At 42.3% G+C, this 18,460-nt stretch overlaps 1 protein-coding gene across 1 annotated transcript; it reads left to right on the top strand.

Moving 5' to 3' along the window:
• Positions 1-8,794: 8,794 nt before the first annotated feature.
• Positions 8,795-17,849, top strand: si:ch73-390b10.2 (Golgi pH regulator). Its single transcript, XM_061234886.1, has 14 exons — positions 8,795-9,050; positions 9,198-9,257; positions 9,666-9,769; positions 9,971-10,077; positions 10,324-10,425; positions 11,542-11,662; positions 12,316-12,396; positions 13,320-13,429; positions 13,796-13,884; positions 14,139-14,231; positions 14,572-14,667; positions 14,783-14,872; positions 14,979-15,044; positions 16,120-17,849. Exons 1-14 carry the CDS (start codon positions 9,009-9,011, stop codon positions 16,324-16,326), a joined length of 1,368 nt encoding a protein of 455 aa, XP_061090870.1. The 5' UTR covers positions 8,795-9,008; the 3' UTR covers positions 16,327-17,849.
• Positions 17,850-18,460: the final 611 nt, after the last annotated feature.

Raw genomic sequence — 18,460 nt, 5'->3', positions numbered from 1 at the left:
GTAAAAAACTGTCCACACTTGAAAGCAAAAGATCAGTCCCACTAGCGGAGCGAAAGTCGCTAGTGGGACCGGTCAAAGGTATTAGCTTTCGCACAACTCTGTTCGTAGAACTAGCATGGAGAGCGGTCGGTGCTGAGGCTTTTATTGATTCAGGGGCGGTGGATAATTTTATTGACCGTCAGTGGGCTGCACAACACCAACTGCCGGTCCGATCTATGCCGCGGCCCCAACCTATTACGGCGCTCGACGGTCGTCCCTTGGGGTCTGGGGTGGTCCGCCACAAGACCGAGCGGGTTATTATGCGCATCCCGTTTGGTGGCCACCTGGAGCGTATATATTTTTATCTAGTGGAATCTCCAGCGTATCCCATAGTTTTAGGCCACGTCTGGCTGGTAAAACATCAGCCGCAAATAAACTGGGGTAACCGGAGCCAGCCGGTGTCTCGGTGGGGTCCGCAATGCGCTGCTCACTCATATCAGGGTTACACTTCCTCGACGCCTCCCATTGACACTGATATAGGGTCCGAAATGGACGAGGAGGAGGCTAGGGAGCCCCTTGGTCCTAATGTCAGGGTGTCGGAGCAGGAGGAGCACAAGGGGAGTTTGGAGTGGGACTCTGATTTTGATTGGAATTGTCCTATTGACGAGAGTGAGGGCAGTGATGACATTGAAGGGGACACCGGGCTCCTGGGTCAAACCGCAGGCGGTGGAGGCTATGATCAGATGGTTGGGGCTATCAAGTTTTCGCAGCCAACCAAAGTCCCGAGGGTTTATTGCGAGCTAGCTGAGGTGTTCAGCAAGCAACGAGCTACCTCGTTACCCCCGCACCGGTCGTACGATTGTGCGATAGACTTGCATCCAGGTACCGTTCCGCCTCGGGGTTCCCTCTATTCGCTATCTGTGCCTGAGAGTAAGACCATGAAGGAGTACACCCGTCAAACAGGTGCAGAGATTTATGGGGTACGCCAACTTTTATTGGCGTTTTATAACACATCACCACGCTCACTAGGAAAGATGTTCCCGCATGCTTTCTGTGGACCCCTCGGGCGGAGGCAGCATTCGTGGAGCTAAAAAAGAGGTTCTGCTCTGAACCCATTCTCATAACTCCGAACCCGGGCCTGCCGTTTATTGTGGAGGTGGATGCCTCCGAGGTAGGAGTAGGAGCCATTCTCTCCCAACGATCTCCCAAGGACCACAAGGTACATCCCTGTGCATTTTTTTCGCGGTCGCTGTCACAGGCTGAGAGGAACTATGACGTAGGGGATAGGGAGTTACTCACGGTGAAATTGGCCTTGGTGGAATGGCGTCATTGGTTGGAGGGGGCAGAACATCCATTCACAGTATGGACCGATCATAAAAACCTAGTACATGCGTTCGGAGGGTTGTTTTTATTTTCTACAGCCGTTTTTTGGGCTTAATTTCTGTTCGTTCCAATTACCGCCTATGGGTTAGTTTCTGTTCCTCTCTGTGTCCCGAGAGAAGGTCTTATTGTTGTATACCACTTCCTGTATTGTGAGTTCGCCTTCAAGGATCTAACCTCAGTCGCTACTGGCCCTCCACCCTGCCCCTACCGCACATATTTGTGTTGTGATATGTAAACACCCCTGTGTTTATGGAATGGGATGGTGTGTGCCAATTTGGGGTGGTCACGTCTACCTGTTAAAGAGGAAGGCATTTATTTTGTTAGAGAGATCTCGATGGGGAAGGAACCAAGGCCTAGGTCCTCCTTATCCCTCAATTGTGTGAGGTATGGTCTCATTATTATCGTCATCGTCGAAGTCTGACTTTATTCGAGTACTTTTGTTTGGCTGATGTAGCCATAGCTTTATATAAACATTTATATACATTATTTTCCTTTATTTCCTTTTTGTCATTTTTTTGTGCATTTCTTGCATTTTGGATGCCTCAACACCTGCGGGTGGACAAATAAATGACAAGAAAACACCATATCTGCCTCACTGCGATCTTTTGTGCCAACCTAAAAGACCCTCGACATCCTACTATTTAACACCTATAGATAGTATTTCTGCCGGTGGTCGCTCGATGTCAAAAAGAAAATAAGCCAGGCAGTTTGTTATTTGACTAACCTAAACATGCCCAGTTTGGACATCAAAATGAAGCTGCCTTAAGCTAGCTACATATGTTAAAGTTCCCATTGACCCATGTAAATTTCTTTATTTTTATACATCATACAAAAAATTCACTATTTTTAGTAGGCTAAGCTGACTGTCCCAATCACTCTCAGCCTTTCCTTAGACCAGCTTTGCTCAGCACAAAACAGTCAATCTTGAGAGTTGGAGATTGTGATACTGATGAAAAAGCCCACGGTGAAGAAGGGGGAGCCTATTATGTGGATAGGCTATAGCCTGCCAGGAATGACACTATATGATACCATCTCTTGTAGATGGATTGATTTATTGAATAGGCCTACTATATCTAAGCTATTGCCAGGGTGCAAGCCAAAATACAGGCACATTTATGGAAGAGTTAAAGTAGCTTGGGGAGCTTGTGAAATGTACTGTAGTTTTTTAGACAACTGAAGGTGTCATGGGGATTATTTGAGTTGTTCTCTGATAGTTTAGATGGGATAGACTTATTGGTCTTCTGCAGCTGTAGCCTATCCACTTAGAGGTTTGACTCATTGTGTGTTCAGGGATGCTCTTCTGCATAGCACTGTTGTAATGTGTGGTTATTTGTGTAACTGTCACCTTCCAATCAGCTTCCACCAGTCTGGCCCTTCACCTTTGACCTCGCTCATTAACAATGTGTTTTTGCCCACAGAACTGCTGCTCACTGGATCTGCACCATTCTCTGCAAACTCTAGAGACTGTTGTGCGTGAAAATCCCAGGAGATCTGCAGTTTCTGAGATACTCAATCCTCGATACTCACCCTGCCTGGCACCAACAATGATTCCACGGTCAAAGTCACAAAGATCACATTTCTTCCCCTGTTCTTCCCCTTCTTCTGATCAGTATCTACATGATTGTATGCATTGCACTGCTGTCACACAATTGGCTAATTAGATTGTTTTGTTTTAAAAATCGTGTGAATGGCGGAATCCACACCACAACTATACAACAACCACAGTGACAAATGATTTTGTTGGGATCACTTTCAAGGTGAATTTCTCCTGCTGTATGAATGATAAAACACTGACAGGCAATCAAAATACATGTGAATTCACAGTGTGTTGTGTTAAAAATGGCAGAGGACATAGCTGAGAGGCCTTTTACAGAAAGTTATCGCTCATTAGTGTGGATGCTCACATTGTTAAAAAACTGCAATTTACACAATATGTTAGTACTGCAAGTCATCCATGTGGACTATTATGAAATGAATGCATTATTGGACAAAGATAAGACATGGTGGGCATTAACTGCTAAATAGCTGGGTTCATGAATGGAGTTTTGCGGGATAAACTCCCATGGGAAACACAGCAATTGTTCCCAGCATCAGAAAAATAAACAGCTGTATAAATGGATGATATGAAAAAGGTAAGCTAGGAGCCATTTATTGAATAAAAAGAGCCATTTATCCATTCAGGCATTTTAGCCAAACTTGCCAAGTTTTTTGCCAGCATTACTGAATCAGTTTTTGTGACATGCAGGTACACATAGAACATCTGCGGTGTGAATGTGTTGGAACATTGTTGGCTGAAGTAGACACAAATCACCCCAGACACATTGGGAATGTTGTGATCTTATCCTCCCCTACAACCCAAATTGAGTCCACCTCACGGGCGGTCAATAAAAAATTGATGACTCTTTCCATACTTGGACCAATTAGAGACAACCACCATAAATAATCCATGAAACATTTAGGCGTGATATATAGGCTTAACCTTTTCTGCTTCTTCCCAATAAATTATTCAAAGTACATATTTTCATTTAGATTTAGCAGATAATGTCTATTTAAAATGTGTGTCAATGTCACAACTTATACACAATTATTTATGGGTCAGCAGAATATGCCTATGTATCCCTTGCACATTAAAATGGAGGTAATTTCCTGCATGCAACCTGTGTAAAATTTTGCAACACATTGTTCCTGCAGGCCTGATTCTATATCTGTAAACAGGATGTGGTACACTCTGTCTAGTCTAGACATGATAATAATAAGTTATCATGAGTATCCCCATGCTGTTCTCACCTGCTACTGCTGTGGGGGGTGAGCAGCCATATTAATTTTGTCCTGCCACCATCCAGCAGATCATTAGGCTGTTCCACACAGACACTGCCCTCTCACACGCCTACATCGACACTCCTCATGCGGGTGGGGATGGATTTGTGGTGGGAGGACATGTCTGTGAGGTTGGTGCTCCTCTCCTGCTCTCTCACAAGCACATACCATCAGTGAAGTTGGGATAAAATAAGGACTTTTTAATGTCATGTTCTAGTGACCGTCATTAACCAGAGGGTTTCCTGTTCATTTAAAAAATATATTTTTTGGTCCCACTTGAGCTGATGATTGGCTGCGTTTTTGTGAAAACAGTGGAGGCTGATGTGATGAGGAGGCCCGAGGGACCTGCCCAGCAGTTTATCATCCTGAGGGCAATGGCAGTTTCCTGGAAGGACCAGAGAGCTGTCGTGGATGCTAATTCACTTTGGCTGCAGTGTCTGCTTTTCCCAGGCAGTCCACAGAAGGCTTCTCAAACTGTCGTTATTTTCCCTCCCCTCCCTGGAGACAGCTGAGAGCAAAGCAAAACACACACACATGCACACGAACACACACACATGCACACTGTAGGAATTTGGTCCTTTGTGAAGTAAAACAAGTAGTCCGATATTCAGGTTAGCAACAATGTATTCATATAGCAAAAATAGTCTTTAATTACAGTATGAAGCATACCGGGTAAAAGCAAGGCAGGTCAATTACAAACTCATGTTACAAAGGAATTAGCTTTTATGCCCAAAACCTCCTGATGTAAAATACAGGTAGTTGTCCCTGATTGGGTGGCAGGCAGACGAATACACATTATTTTGTAATCATATGGTGTGACCAAGGAAACCAAATGGTCATTGTCAGCAAAGCGTACAGTAAACCCCCCTTGTTTATTCAGTATGGGCTTCCTAACCCCCCTTTGACCATTCAGTACGATTGAGGTGTTAGGTGGCCACACAAGAACAATGAAGTCTTCCCTACACACACACACACATTTGCGCACACAGACACACACACACATGCATGTGCACACTCACACACACACAAGCCTCAAACACATAAAACACCAGAGGAAAAAAAAATAATGCAGTTAACTTGTCTTGTGTGCAAGTGTGTCCGCGTGTATTCATTTACAGAATTCTTTCACTTGCTGTATAATTTGTCTGTAGCTTGCCTGATCTGTAAGCATGAAAGGATGTGGTCATGTTGGTTAGCTTGAATGGTTGCTTATTTTCTGAGCACCCATTGCACAGTTACAGTATGTGCCAACTACTCTTATGCACAGCTACAGAAGTGTCATCATTAGCCATTGTGTTCTGTTCACTTGGCTGTTTGCCGGGTTAAATTGACCCGGAACATTATTGGGATTTTAAAGCAATACAGAAATAAAAATTGTCACTATACATAACAAATATTGTCTTTTCTCATTCCCAAACAATATAGATAAAATATATGATTAATGCCAATTACCTTTGCTGGATCACATTTAACAATTATAGTGGCATTCGTTTTTGTGAAAAAGTTATAAATCCACGATAATGAAGAAATGAGTGCCATAAATCATGTTTATCTTGAAAAAATGTAAATGAAACAAGGTTTTCATGACTATTGATGTTCATTGTTTTAAGCTAAAACCCAAAACAAGAATGAATGTAAAAGTTTTCATCACTCAAATAGATCTCTCAAAAATGTGTCAAAAAAAACAGAAAAACCAGAACTGAAAGAAGGCACAGTGGTTTGGCACAGATTTGAATCATCAGTAAAACAAATAAATAAATAACCTTGTTGCAGAAACCAGGAACAGCAACCACTTGTAAAGTAGCTATGCTAGTAGCTATTATTCCATGTATGAAAACCTAAGTGATTTCATGTGTGTGGCATTTTCTAAAGTTGGACACTTATCTACAACAACATGCAACAACATTACAACATGCATAAGAAATTTCAGCCCTGTCTTCAAAGGACAGCCAGATTTGCACACTTAAAGTATGTGGTTGTGTTGCCCTCTGCAGTTAAGTATAATGCACTGTATGCACTGAATACAAATGCATTGAATACATTGAGACATTTTTGAAATGGTTTGACGGATTGCCAAACCATTTTTGAACATTTTTGCACATATTTGAACTCAATTGTTTTTGCGCAGAGGTCCAGTGTGTCCTATTCAGCGTGGTTGATCAATTAACGCGGTTCGGGAGACACGTGTTGGATATTCCAAATAAGGGTTGGACTGGATATACTTAGCCCCAATTTGTTTCTTTCTGAAATAATCAAATTGCAACATTGCATAACATAGCTCAACATTAACGGAGGTAACTTAGATTGTCATTTAGCTAGCTTACCGTTAGGCTCAAGCAACTGCTTTAATGTCCACTAGCTATTAAAAATGAAAACTTTAGTAAATTAAACTGTTCATACTAGTCTAATTTAGTTTATATGTTTAATAGTGGTGGCACGGATGGTGCAGTGGGTAGCCGCGTGTAGGTGTAGAGACCTACGATGGTCACCGCGGCTCGAATCCGCCCTTTGGCAAACCATGACATAAATAATGGAAACTATTTCCTTGTAGAATTGTCCCATAATCATGTTTGTTGTGTCATTAGATCTCCAGCTCCATTTCACTATGGATAGGAAATCCTTTCTGCCATCATTCTACTTAATAGTTATCTCACATTACAATTAAGGTATTTGGCTTTGTCCCCCACTGTTCACTCTGAACAATATGGGATATGCAATTTGTTTTAAGTACATTGTTTTTAATGGCTGTTATTTTTTTATTTTTTTATTTTATTGTTTCAAATTGTTAAAATTAGGGATATGTTACGGCCCCCTGCTCTGTGCTACTTATTCTGGCGTTACTTCACAGGTGCCTTGTTGGCGGAGTATCAGGTCATTTGCGCAATTGGGAGCACCTGTGACCAGATGTTAAAATGTGCCTGACTCTTGTCTGAAGGAGGGAACTCTCTTCCCACGTACCTGTTGGTTCTTTTTGGGTTTGCATCAGATAACATTGCTTCAGCATACTTTTCACACATCCACTCACTCACACTACTGATGCAACTGACTTTCACACTACACATTTTTGTTAACTGGTTATTTCAAATAAATTTGACCTTGTTTTTTAAATGCGTCAGTGTGCGTCTCCCGTTTTGTCACGGCCACTGAGCCAGGTCGTGACAGATAATGAAGTACATAATTTAATAATTAACAAACTTTACATTCAAATGAATAATATCAAGCAGGAAATAAAATGAAAGGCAGGCAACTGATTGGATGTTGGGTAAAAGTTTTTATGGCAACTGAAAATTGTGGAGTACAGAGCCAAACAAAAAAATATGTCTTTGTCCTAAACATTACAGATGGCACTGTATATAACATTGTAATCTTTTTTTGTGTATGTAATAAATTGCAATAATTGATCTAATGTCAGTCGTGATGTAATGTCAGTACTACATCTAATGTAGAACTTTCCACATATTGTTACACTGCTATTTTCACATACATACTACTGTACTACTTTTATGTTGCCTCATTGTGTAAGTGTAAATATATTAATGGAAAATAAAGGAACATATACCAAGATGTCTGAATGACAGTAAGTTAGGCCTATGTCAATAAACGATTGGCATTGGCGCTACTTATTACTTTTACAATAGCAGTGAAATAAGAGCAACAATAATACATTTTATGTCTAAACCTTTATGAATCAAACGTGTATACAAATTGTCAACACTATTAATTACGGTGATATTTTAAACCGTAATGTGATGTTAATGTAGCTGGCTACGACGTTGAGAAACAGACATGCAGAGACATTATCCCGGTTACCTGTAATTTTCCCACATAAAAAAACGAACAATTGGAACATTCAAAATAACAATAATACATCGCAGTAACTGATTAAACTACAGGCAATTTTATTGAAAATATTGTGGGAATACCTCAACAATATAAATATCATTCGAGGACCCGTTAATAGTAAAATAATTATCTAGATAGACTTACCGAAACGTGCGTCGGAGCCTATGTAAATGATTCGCGCCAGGCGATTTCGAATAGTTAAGGAATCCGCATTGTAAGGACGTCATTCATTTATCTCGGAACAGCGCCGCGATATCAACGTGCGGCCAAGAATTTATCGCATCCGAAGTGATAAGAACTTCCGTTGAAAATGAATTCGCAAGGAGGTGCTGGGTTCGAATCCCCGTCGGCCAGGGCCTCTCTGTGCGAAGTTTGCATGTTCTCCCCGTGTCTGCGTGGGTTTCCTCCGGGTACTCCGATTTCCTCCCACAATCCAAAGACATGCAGGTTAGGCTGATTGGAGAGTCTAAATTGCCCATAGGTATGAATATATGAGTGAATGGTGATGGACTGGCGACCTGTCCAGGGTGTATTCCTGCCTTTCGCCCAATGTATGCTGGGATAGGCTCCAGCCCCCCTGCGACCCTGTTCAGGATAAGCGGGTTAAGATAATGGATGGATGGAAGTTTAATAGTGATCCAGAACACCTTAAACGCAGCTTCTATCCCACTCTCCACTCTCCATTTTTTTTAACTGAACCACAAAGGGTTAACTTCGTGTGATGTCATATTTGTGCGACGGAAATAATGGTTGACAGATCCTGCGCAAAATGATAACGTAAACAACACCAATTTCACAGTACGTTAGCTGGTGTGTTTTATCTACACAATGGAACTAGCTAGCTAGTATTCGTAATTTACACCGTTTAACAAATTAAACAATGCTACCTAGCTTGTATCAAAACATAAACCCAACCGTTTTTATGTTCAGTCAATAAAGCTATAAAACTCCTCGTTTATCAACGACGACTGTTTTTAGCTGCAAGTATGTCATTTCTTGTGGACTCAATTATCATGTTCACCTCTCAGGTAAATTAGCTAGCTACCTAATATGAAATTAGACTGCTATTTTGCAAGCTAAATTACGTCCAGTGTCTAAATGTATGTTTTAAACATGATACCAAAGGCTTACCATGTTTTAGTTTCTGTTCACTGTACTTTGTCACTTCTTCGCAGGTGCTGTTCTTCGGATTTGGGTGGCTTTTCTTCATGAGGCAACTGTTCAAAGATTACGAGGTAATACGCATGGTATTAGCTATAAGTTCGCTAGCTAGCTGGAAAGCGTTGGGTGCGTTTTATTAAAGCTTTGAGTGATGCGTTAAAGTCTTAAGTTTAAAAGCTACATTACGAGCCACTACGTCTTGTCTGTCTGGTCAAGGAGACGTGGTTAAATTATGATTGCAAACTATGCATCAATATGATCATTACCTGGAACACATTTTGATACATTTGATATTAAAGATATTGGAATAATCTGTATTTTTACAGTTTTATTTTTATGCACTTGTGAGTGGGAGGAAAGGAGTTTATTGAAAGCTGACAGTGAGAGACTTGGCTGTGAAGTTAGGGTTTGTTGTACTAGAGTGCAAATCCCCTGTAGGAACTGCTAATGGTGAGACACAATAATTCTCTCATTCTTAACAGGTTCGTCAATATGTTGTGCAAGTGGTCTTCTCCGTCACCTTTGCGTTTTCCTGCACAATGTTTGAGCTCATTATCTTTGAGATACTGGGTGCCCTAAGCAGCACGTAAGTATGCTTTGGACATTGTTTTGTATGTCCTAGTGCAGATAAAGCTTTAATTGTGTAGTGTGTTACTTAAGAAGTCACATGGGTTTGTTAATTGAGTTTCCCATGGCATGGCCATGCCCATTGTCATTCTTTCTCTAGAGATACACTATTAGATCACACTTTCCTGGTGTTCTCATGTTGCTTGTTTTGTATTTCCAGCTCTAGGTACTTTCACTGGAAACTCAACCTGTATGTTATCTTACTGGTTCTCATTTTTGTGGTGCCTTTCTACATTGGTTACTTTGTGGTTAGCAACATACGACTGCGTAAGTGTCTCTTGCCTATTCTGAAAAATATTATACTGCAATCTTATATTCCGCTTATCAATATTGCTCAGCAGCATGTAAATGTATGTGATAGGTGTGTGTGTGTGTGTGTGTGTGTGTGTGTGCACGTGTGTGAACATACTATCCAGAGAGCTGAGATTCAGCAGCTCACAGTTTACATTTTGTTGAATGAAATGGAGTGATCTTGTGTTTTTGAAGAAGTCCCTATGTTGTATGTGCCCTCAGTGCAGAGACAGAAGCTGCTCTTTGCCTGTGTCGTATGGTTCACTTTCATGTATTTCTTCTGGAAGTTGGGTGACCCCTTTCCCATCCTCAGTCCCAAACACGGTATGTACATCAAACATTTCACTGTTATATTCAAGCACTGTAACTGAAGTAAGTGCAGCTTGCTAGGATCTGCTGAGTGGGTGGTCCCCCATGGTCTGGTGATAGAAAATCTGGACCATGTTAGTGTCGACTGGTTGCCTGGCTGCCCTGACACCATTGAGATATACACTCACTGAGCACTTTATTACTCTACACCTACTCAATCATTCCATTATCTAATCAACCAATCGTGTAGCAGTGCAATGCATAAAGTCATGCAGATACAGGTCAGGAGCTTCAGTTAATGATCACATCAACCATCAGAATGGGGAAAAAAATGTGATCTCAGTGATTTTGACCATGGCATGACTTGATGTTGGTGCCAGACAGGGTGGTTTGAGTATCTCAGAAACTGCAGATGTCCTGGGCACTGGGATGAGGACTGGGTATCCATACGGAAAAGGAATGAATAGGAATGAAAAAATCTTATATCTTCTGGGTGTCTCAGAAAAAAAAATCTGAATGTCAATCCTGGTTTTCACAAGTGTGTCACCCAGGGAGGGAGGGAGGGTTTTCAGTCAGCCAGGATGATAGGATCTCATCAGTCACTAAGGATCCGCACTGGCCGACTAGGTGCCTGCAGTCTAGCTGCTGAGCTGTACCCGAAGTATCCTCCACCAACTCATGTTTATGTGAGGCTGTCTTACAAACTGCGGTGTGATCAGAATCACAGTTGGATCGTTTGCTTCAGACTTCAGAGAAGAGCACGTTTGTCTGCGTGTCTCCAAATTGATAGCTGTGGTTACAGTAATGAGTGTTGAAGAATAAGAGTGTTTATTCAGAACTGGGGAAAATTAGAGGGGGGAAAAGATTGATTAGATAAATTTAACATATTAAAAAGTACACGTTGAAGGTTACTGGCCACAGAATGCAGTGTTATGGTTGATGCCTTTTGTTGTGACTTATCGAGAGTATCAGTACGACTGTTGGAGGGATTTTTTTCACGACTGTTCTATCTAGTGCCTTCTTCCTGGCTTCAGGTCTATAGTCTGTCCTGCTAAAGTAAACATCCGACCATGTGTTGTGTCCCCTCTCCCTTACTGCTGTGTAAAATTGGTTCCCGCCTCCTCCCCTTAGGGATCCTGTCCATTGAACAGCTGATCAGTCGAGTGGGGGTGATTGGAGTCACACTCATGGCCTTGTTGTCTGGCTTTGGTGCAGTCAACTGTCCTTATACCTACATGTCTTACTTCCTGAGGTGAGCCTTTACCCATGATCCTCTTTCCCTTATGCTTCAAAGTCTTTCTTCCTGAGCCACGTCTTTTTTCCAAAAATACTGCTTGCACCGACAAGTCTGCTTACACATCTGAGTTTTGTTTAATATTAGAAACGCATACTTTTTTACTTCCTAGACTAGCTAAGTCTGATGCCAAGCTGCCTTGATTTCTATGCCCGCAGCAGCCTGATTTCATACAGATTATGAAAGCAAATATTGCAAAACTATTTTCTAAAAATATAGCACACTACTAAGTTTGAACCGATTTCAACATTTTTATTTCTAAATTATAGCAGTTTTGTTATATAGGGTAAGGGAAAAATGTGTCCAGGCACATTATAGGCACACCGAGAACACCTAAAATGTGTGAAACAAGACCAAGCAGAAAATGGGAAAAGAAATACAAAGTGTAATATTTAAAAAAAAGTTATTTATTCAGTCTTCAGTTCAGTGTGAAAAGCCTGCACTTAGAAAGCTCTGGTGTCTGGAGAGATAACATCACATGCTATTGACCAAGCCACTGGAGGTAGAGCTGGAGTTGGTCCCTGGGCACTGCACACTGCTCCTAAGTAATTAGCATGGGTTAAGTGCAGAGTTAATAAATAAAATAAAAATAAAATAAAATGCTTCCACAGGAATGTGACAGACAGTGATATCCTGGCCCTGGAACGGAGACTGCTCCAGACTATGGACATGATCGTCAGCAAGAAGAAGAGGTAGGAGAAGTAAAGGGACAGTGATTATGCACAGTAAGAAACCGTGGTCTCTCATTTTGTTCACAGGAGAATTCTGCTAAGTGCAAGTTAACCAAAATAAACCTTGAAAATAAACCTGCATGTACATGCACGCACTGTGGGTTTATGTACATGTTGTGTGATCAGTGGACAAACGTAGTCAGTTTTGAAACAACAGCTATCCGGGGCTTTCATCATGCTGCAGGACTGCTGATTTGCCTGGTTAACTGCATTGCGCTAAACCCTGCTAAATCTGGAACACGAGTTGAAGTTAGAAGTTCTGGGTTTTGCTCAGTTATCCAGCCTACTCAGAATTGTGCTTTATGATGCAGGCCCCAGATATCTGAAGGAAACATGAGACCGGACTCACTATGAGTGATTTGCAATGACTACAGTAAAAAAAATACATATATATTGTCATTTCTACTGATCATGTTGGTGCTTTAGTTCAGGTCAGTGTTTTTTAATTCCTGTGGAAGAAACAACACAGGGTTATTAAAAGGCATTGAGGTAAACAACCATCCTTAGTAGTGTATCCATTTTTTTGTTTTTCATTTGATGTAGAACTGCAAGATCGACATGATGACATTTAGCATGTTATAAGACACATTTCCTGTTAACGGTGGGCTGTGAGCAGCAATCATATCTCTTGTTTTCATCTATTGTTTGTTTTATCTTCCTCTCTCTCCACAGAACATGCTTTGAACATTAAAAAGTTCACATTTTCATGTTTATATTATGCCTGCTCTCTTAATTACTGTTCCTAAATAAGTGCACCCTTATTGATGTATTTTGAGGGGCTTTGACCCTATCTGTTGGTGTTAAGCTGTGTCAAACCTTTGAACCCTGCTGGCTTGTGGTGGGCCCCTTTGGCCCGGCTCCTCAGTCCTGGTGTGTTTTCTCAGAATCGCCATGACGCGGAGGCAGATGTACCAGCGCGGGGAGGACCAGAACAAGCAGACGGGATTCTGGGGGATGATCAAAAGTGTCACTTCCTCTCCTCCGGGCAGTGAGAGTATCCATTTATGAACCTCCCGTTTCTATTGAATGTTTAGCCGATTCTCTAGTGTAACTGCGTAACTTAGCGTAACTTATTTAAAGAGTGACTTAAAATAAGATTAGAGACACAGCATAATGGATGCAGATGTTGACTGACACCATCGTAATATATCATGGGAAGAAACAATGCTGTAATACTGTTGCACATACAGTAAGTGACATGCAGAAGGGGGGAATTAATATAACTCATTACATTACATTACTGAATCAGCTCTTTACATTACTCCAGGTAAAGAGCTGATTGAGAGGTGAAAGGCAGTGCTTTGCCCCTCAGTACGCATCTGTTTGAGGTTGAGTGAGCTCCTTGACTGCACATGTGCAGATCTGTCTCTAATCCAACAGGAAGTGGATGCTCTGGAGGAGCTTAGCCGACAGCTCTTCCTGGAGACGGTGGACCTGCAAGCCACTAAGGTAGTGATAAGCCCTGACCCCCTAGTTAGGGCCAAAAATGAATAATTTACTCTCCCTTTCAGTCTCTTTAAAAGCTTACCTTTCCAAAGTGCCTTCCCTGTAAGCTTATTTTTAAATCTTGGGTTTTAAAAACTTTGGTTATATAAAAGAAGCTTCACATTGTATATTGTGATTATGGGGAGGCTGCCGCTGTCCCAGAATTCAGTGTACTGCCGTACAGCGATTTCTGTTTTTCCTGTGTCTTCATACCTCAGGAAAGGATAGAGTACTCCAAAACATTTCAGGGAAAATACTTCAACTTCTTGGGATACTTCTTCTCCATCTATTGTGTCTGGAAAATATTTATGGTAAGAATCATGCCTGTCACAACCTTGAGGTGGCTTGTAGTTTTCCAATTACATATGTATAAAATAGATTATTCAGGTGAGAAAATGTCATTTTGAATATACTGAATACGCATTGTTTTTGAAAGCACACTGGTGATATTTGTCATGTCTGATCGGTAGTGCAGATATCACCTGTGTGGAATTGTGGCCTTCTCGTATCAATAGCATTGCAGACGTGGATGATTCATCCTCAGATAATGTTGGCAGATGCATAAGTTTTAGACAGCCGTGAATATGTGTTAGCAGTGAATCTGTTTATGTCACAGCGCGTAACGTCTTGCACTGCCTGGTGTCCTTCCAGGCCACCATCAACATTGTCTTCGACCGCGTAGGCAAGACAGACCCTGTAACGCGCGGGATTGAGATAACGGTCAACTACCTGGGCATCCAGTTTGATGTGAGTTGAGTGAAGAGGTGGCACTACACCACGCAAAGGGAATATGAAGCCTTTTAGTCTCTTCAGGCTTGCTCCTGACTGGCACCATCTCAAATTCCCACATTGTTTTCACCAGGTGAAATTTTGGTCTCAGCACATATCCTTCATTCTGGTTGGCATCATCATCGTCACGTCCATCAGAGGTCTACTGATTACGCTTACCAAGGTAAGTGGCATTTTATCTTCTGTTATTTTTTGAGGCGTCGCCTTATTTTTGAAGGCCCTGTCTTTATAGGCTCTATGTCAATGCCTTGACCTTCTCTTCCCCACAGTTCTTCTATGCCATTTCCAGCAGCAAGTCCTCCAATGTCATAGTGCTGGTGCTGGCTCAGATTATGGTGAGCTCACTGTCTGCGTGTCTGATACAGTACTCTCTCTCAGAGCATGTACCCTGTCTGTGTGTCTGATACAGTACTCTCTCAGGGTATGTACCCTGTCTGCGTGTCTGATACAGTACTCTCTCAGGGTATGTACCCTGTCTGCGTGTCTGATACAGTACTCTCTCAGAGCATGTACCCTGTCTGCGTGTCTGATACAGTACTCTCTCTCAGAGCATGTACCCTGTCTGCGTGTCTGATACAATACTCTCTTAGGGTATGTACCCTGTCTGCGTGTCTGATACATTACTCTCTCTCAGAGCATGTACCCTGTCTGCGTGTCTGATACAGTACTCTCTCAGGGTATGTACCCTGTCTGCGTGTCTGATACAGTACTCTCTCAGGGTATGTACCCTGTCTGCGTGTCTGATACAGTACTCTCTCAGGGTATGTACCCTGTCTGTGTGTCTGATACAGTACTCTCTCTCAGGGTATGTACCCTGTCTGTGTGTCTGATACAATACTCTCTCTCAGGGTATGTACCCTGTCTGTGTGTCTGATACAGTACTCTCTCAGGGTATGTACCCTGTCTGCGTGTCTGATAGAGTACTCTCTCTCAGAGCATGTACCCTGTCTGCGTGTCTGATACAGTACTCTCTCAGGGTATGTACCCTGTCTGCGTGTCTGATACAGTACTCTCTCAGGGTATGTACCCTGTCTGTGTGTCTGATACAGTACTCTCTCTCAGGGTATGTACCCTGTCTGTGTGTCTGATACAATACTCTCTCTCAGGGTATGTACCCTGTCTGTGTGTCTGATACAGTACTCTCTCAGGGTATGTACCCTGTCTGTGTGTCTGATACAGTTATCTCTCTCAGGGTATGTACCCTGTCTGTGTGTCTGATACAGTTATCTCTCTCAGGGTATGTACCCTGTCTGTGTGTCTGATACAGTTATCTCTCTCAGGGTATGTACCCTGTCTGTGTGTCTGATACAGTACTCTCTCTCAGGGTATGTACCCTGTCTGTGTGTCTGATACAGTACTCTCTCAGGGTATGTACCCTGTCTGTGTGTCTGATACAGTTATCTCTCTCAGGGTATGTACTTTGTCTCGTCTGTGCTGCTCATGCGTATGAGCATGCCCCTTGAGTACCGCACCATTGTGACCGAGGTCCTGGGGGAGCTGCAGTTTAACTTCTACCACCGCTGGTTTGACGTCATCTTCCTGGTCAGCGCCCTGTCCAGCATCCTCTTTCTCTACCTGGCACACAAGCAGGCTCCCGAGAAGCACATGAACTTGTGACCTCATCACCGGACCCATGTTGTTTTCTTCATTTTTTTTTTTTTTTTGGGGAGCAGTTTATTTGTGCAGTTCGGTGAAGACTGTGCCACACCTCACGGCTCCTGAATCAGGAGTGTGTGTGTGTATGTGTATGTGTGTGTGCGCGCGAGAATGAGGTTTACTTGTCTTGCCATATGACAAGTTGAATATGGAAGTCACTTTTTAAATTGCTGAAGAATTGAATGTTCAACAGTGGGATTGGAAGGCGAATTGAGTGCACTCTCAGACCTAATTGTCCAGCTTCTCCAGGGACACCGTGGAACTTTTCCGGCGTGTTCCCACAGCACGCTCGGCAGTAGTTTGGGATTTGGTACAGTGCCTGAGTTGACTGACCGTCAACGGCCGTCTGTTCATCTGTGCCCTCATGTGCATCTTTCTGTCCCCCCCCGGCCATCATGGCGGTGGGCTACTGGACCGTGTGGGGCCTTCTGCACAGCTGGAATTGTCACATTATTATGGGGCCCACATCTGGGAAGGCTACAGACATTCCACTGGTGGCCTTGCTGTCCAGAGCTATCGGGGATTGGGCTTCTCGACTCCAGGTCCTGAGGGCTGCAGTGTGTGCAGGGATTTATGCTGCCCATGCACTACACCACCTGATTTCACCAATTACTTTGAGGAAGTGAAGTAATTGGTGAAATCAGGTGGTGTAGTACATGGCTGGAGCAAGTACCTGCAGAGAATGCAGTCCTCAGGACCTGGAGTCGAGTAGCCCAGCGATAGATTGTGTTTTTGTTTTAACCGCAGATGTACAGGATGCCTGACAGGTCTGGTTTTTCCTTGTTGTTTGTGCATGTTAATACAGTGTTCCAAGTTTGAAAGCCCTCGACCAACCAAGCATTGACTGGGTCATTGTTTATTGGGATGTCCTTGTTTATTGGGATAGTGCAATTAAAATGATTTAGCCATCTATTTTATCTGAAGACAAGAGGACGCAAAAGAACAATATGCACCATATCCTATCAAATTTCACTTTGCTTATTCTAAATTTTCAGCAACATGGAAGCGAAGAGTTAAAGATATATTTGCTTTCGAGGCCGGGCATATGGGACAGCCTGGATTATTCAGCAGTTGCCATAGAAAAGCTTGTCTGTTCATTATTCAACAGATTGTAGTGCTTTAGGCAGTTGGAGGGGAAAAGCAGAATGAGCAGTCTTGTTTCATTAAAATCTTTTCTATTCTAAGCCTCATAACACTTCAGCTGATTATCAGCGCCTGACACCTTTTCACTCAGTGTTGAAATAAAGACATTAATTTCATGCCGAGATCCGTTAACAATGGGACGTAGTTTAATTATCGTGGGTTATTGCTTGGGAAGGACAGGCATGATATCAGCTGAAGAACAGCTGCTGATCAAACCCAGCGATAGGCATTTGCATGCCTTGGGGCTCTGCACAAATATGATATGGCTCACGCTTGAACATTGATATTCTTGTACAGATTCTAGAGGGCACATGAATAAATGAAAATTGTTTTGATGAAAATGAGTCTTTTGTTTTCAGTCTTTTGAATAATATTACACATTAGAATTGGAATATCTATTGAAAGCCAAAAAAGAAAGGTTCAGCCGCAATTTCAGGAATCCCTCCTTAGCTCCCATCAGAAATGAATGACAGTAAAAACGGATTACCAGTCGAGAGAGAGACCACGGAGAGATGCCCATTGAAGAGGGTTCAGTTTACACTTGAATTGTATGCACTTAGCAAGCACTTCTTGATTAATTGATTAATACAGTTTACATTCTTTACATATCATCAATTTGTACAGCTGGATATTCACTGCAGTAAAGTTAAGTTACTTGTTCAAGCACATAGTGGCAGCACCACAAACCTACAACCTGAGGTGCACTCATAACTAATATACTGTAATTGCAAGTGTGAGTCCAGTAGAGTTGCTCAACTTTATTAGTTATTCTGTTGTTCATCTACTCTTTCTCTCTCTCTGCATCGAGGCAACATTGTACACATGGCTCAGCTCAGCTAAATTGTCCACACGTTGTAAGGTGTATCCTAGAGTACAGACCGACTAGTACAGTATTAAAACAATTCATTACCGGAGGTAATGCAATTTGTCACACATAAACCCTGTTCAAAAA

Source organism: Conger conger, chromosome 3, assembly GCF_963514075.1.
Source record: "Conger conger chromosome 3, fConCon1.1, whole genome shotgun sequence".
In the NCBI taxonomy this organism is placed as follows: Eukaryota; Metazoa; Chordata; class Actinopteri; order Anguilliformes; family Congridae; genus Conger; species Conger conger.
This window is presented reverse-complemented; position numbering and strand designations above follow the sequence as displayed.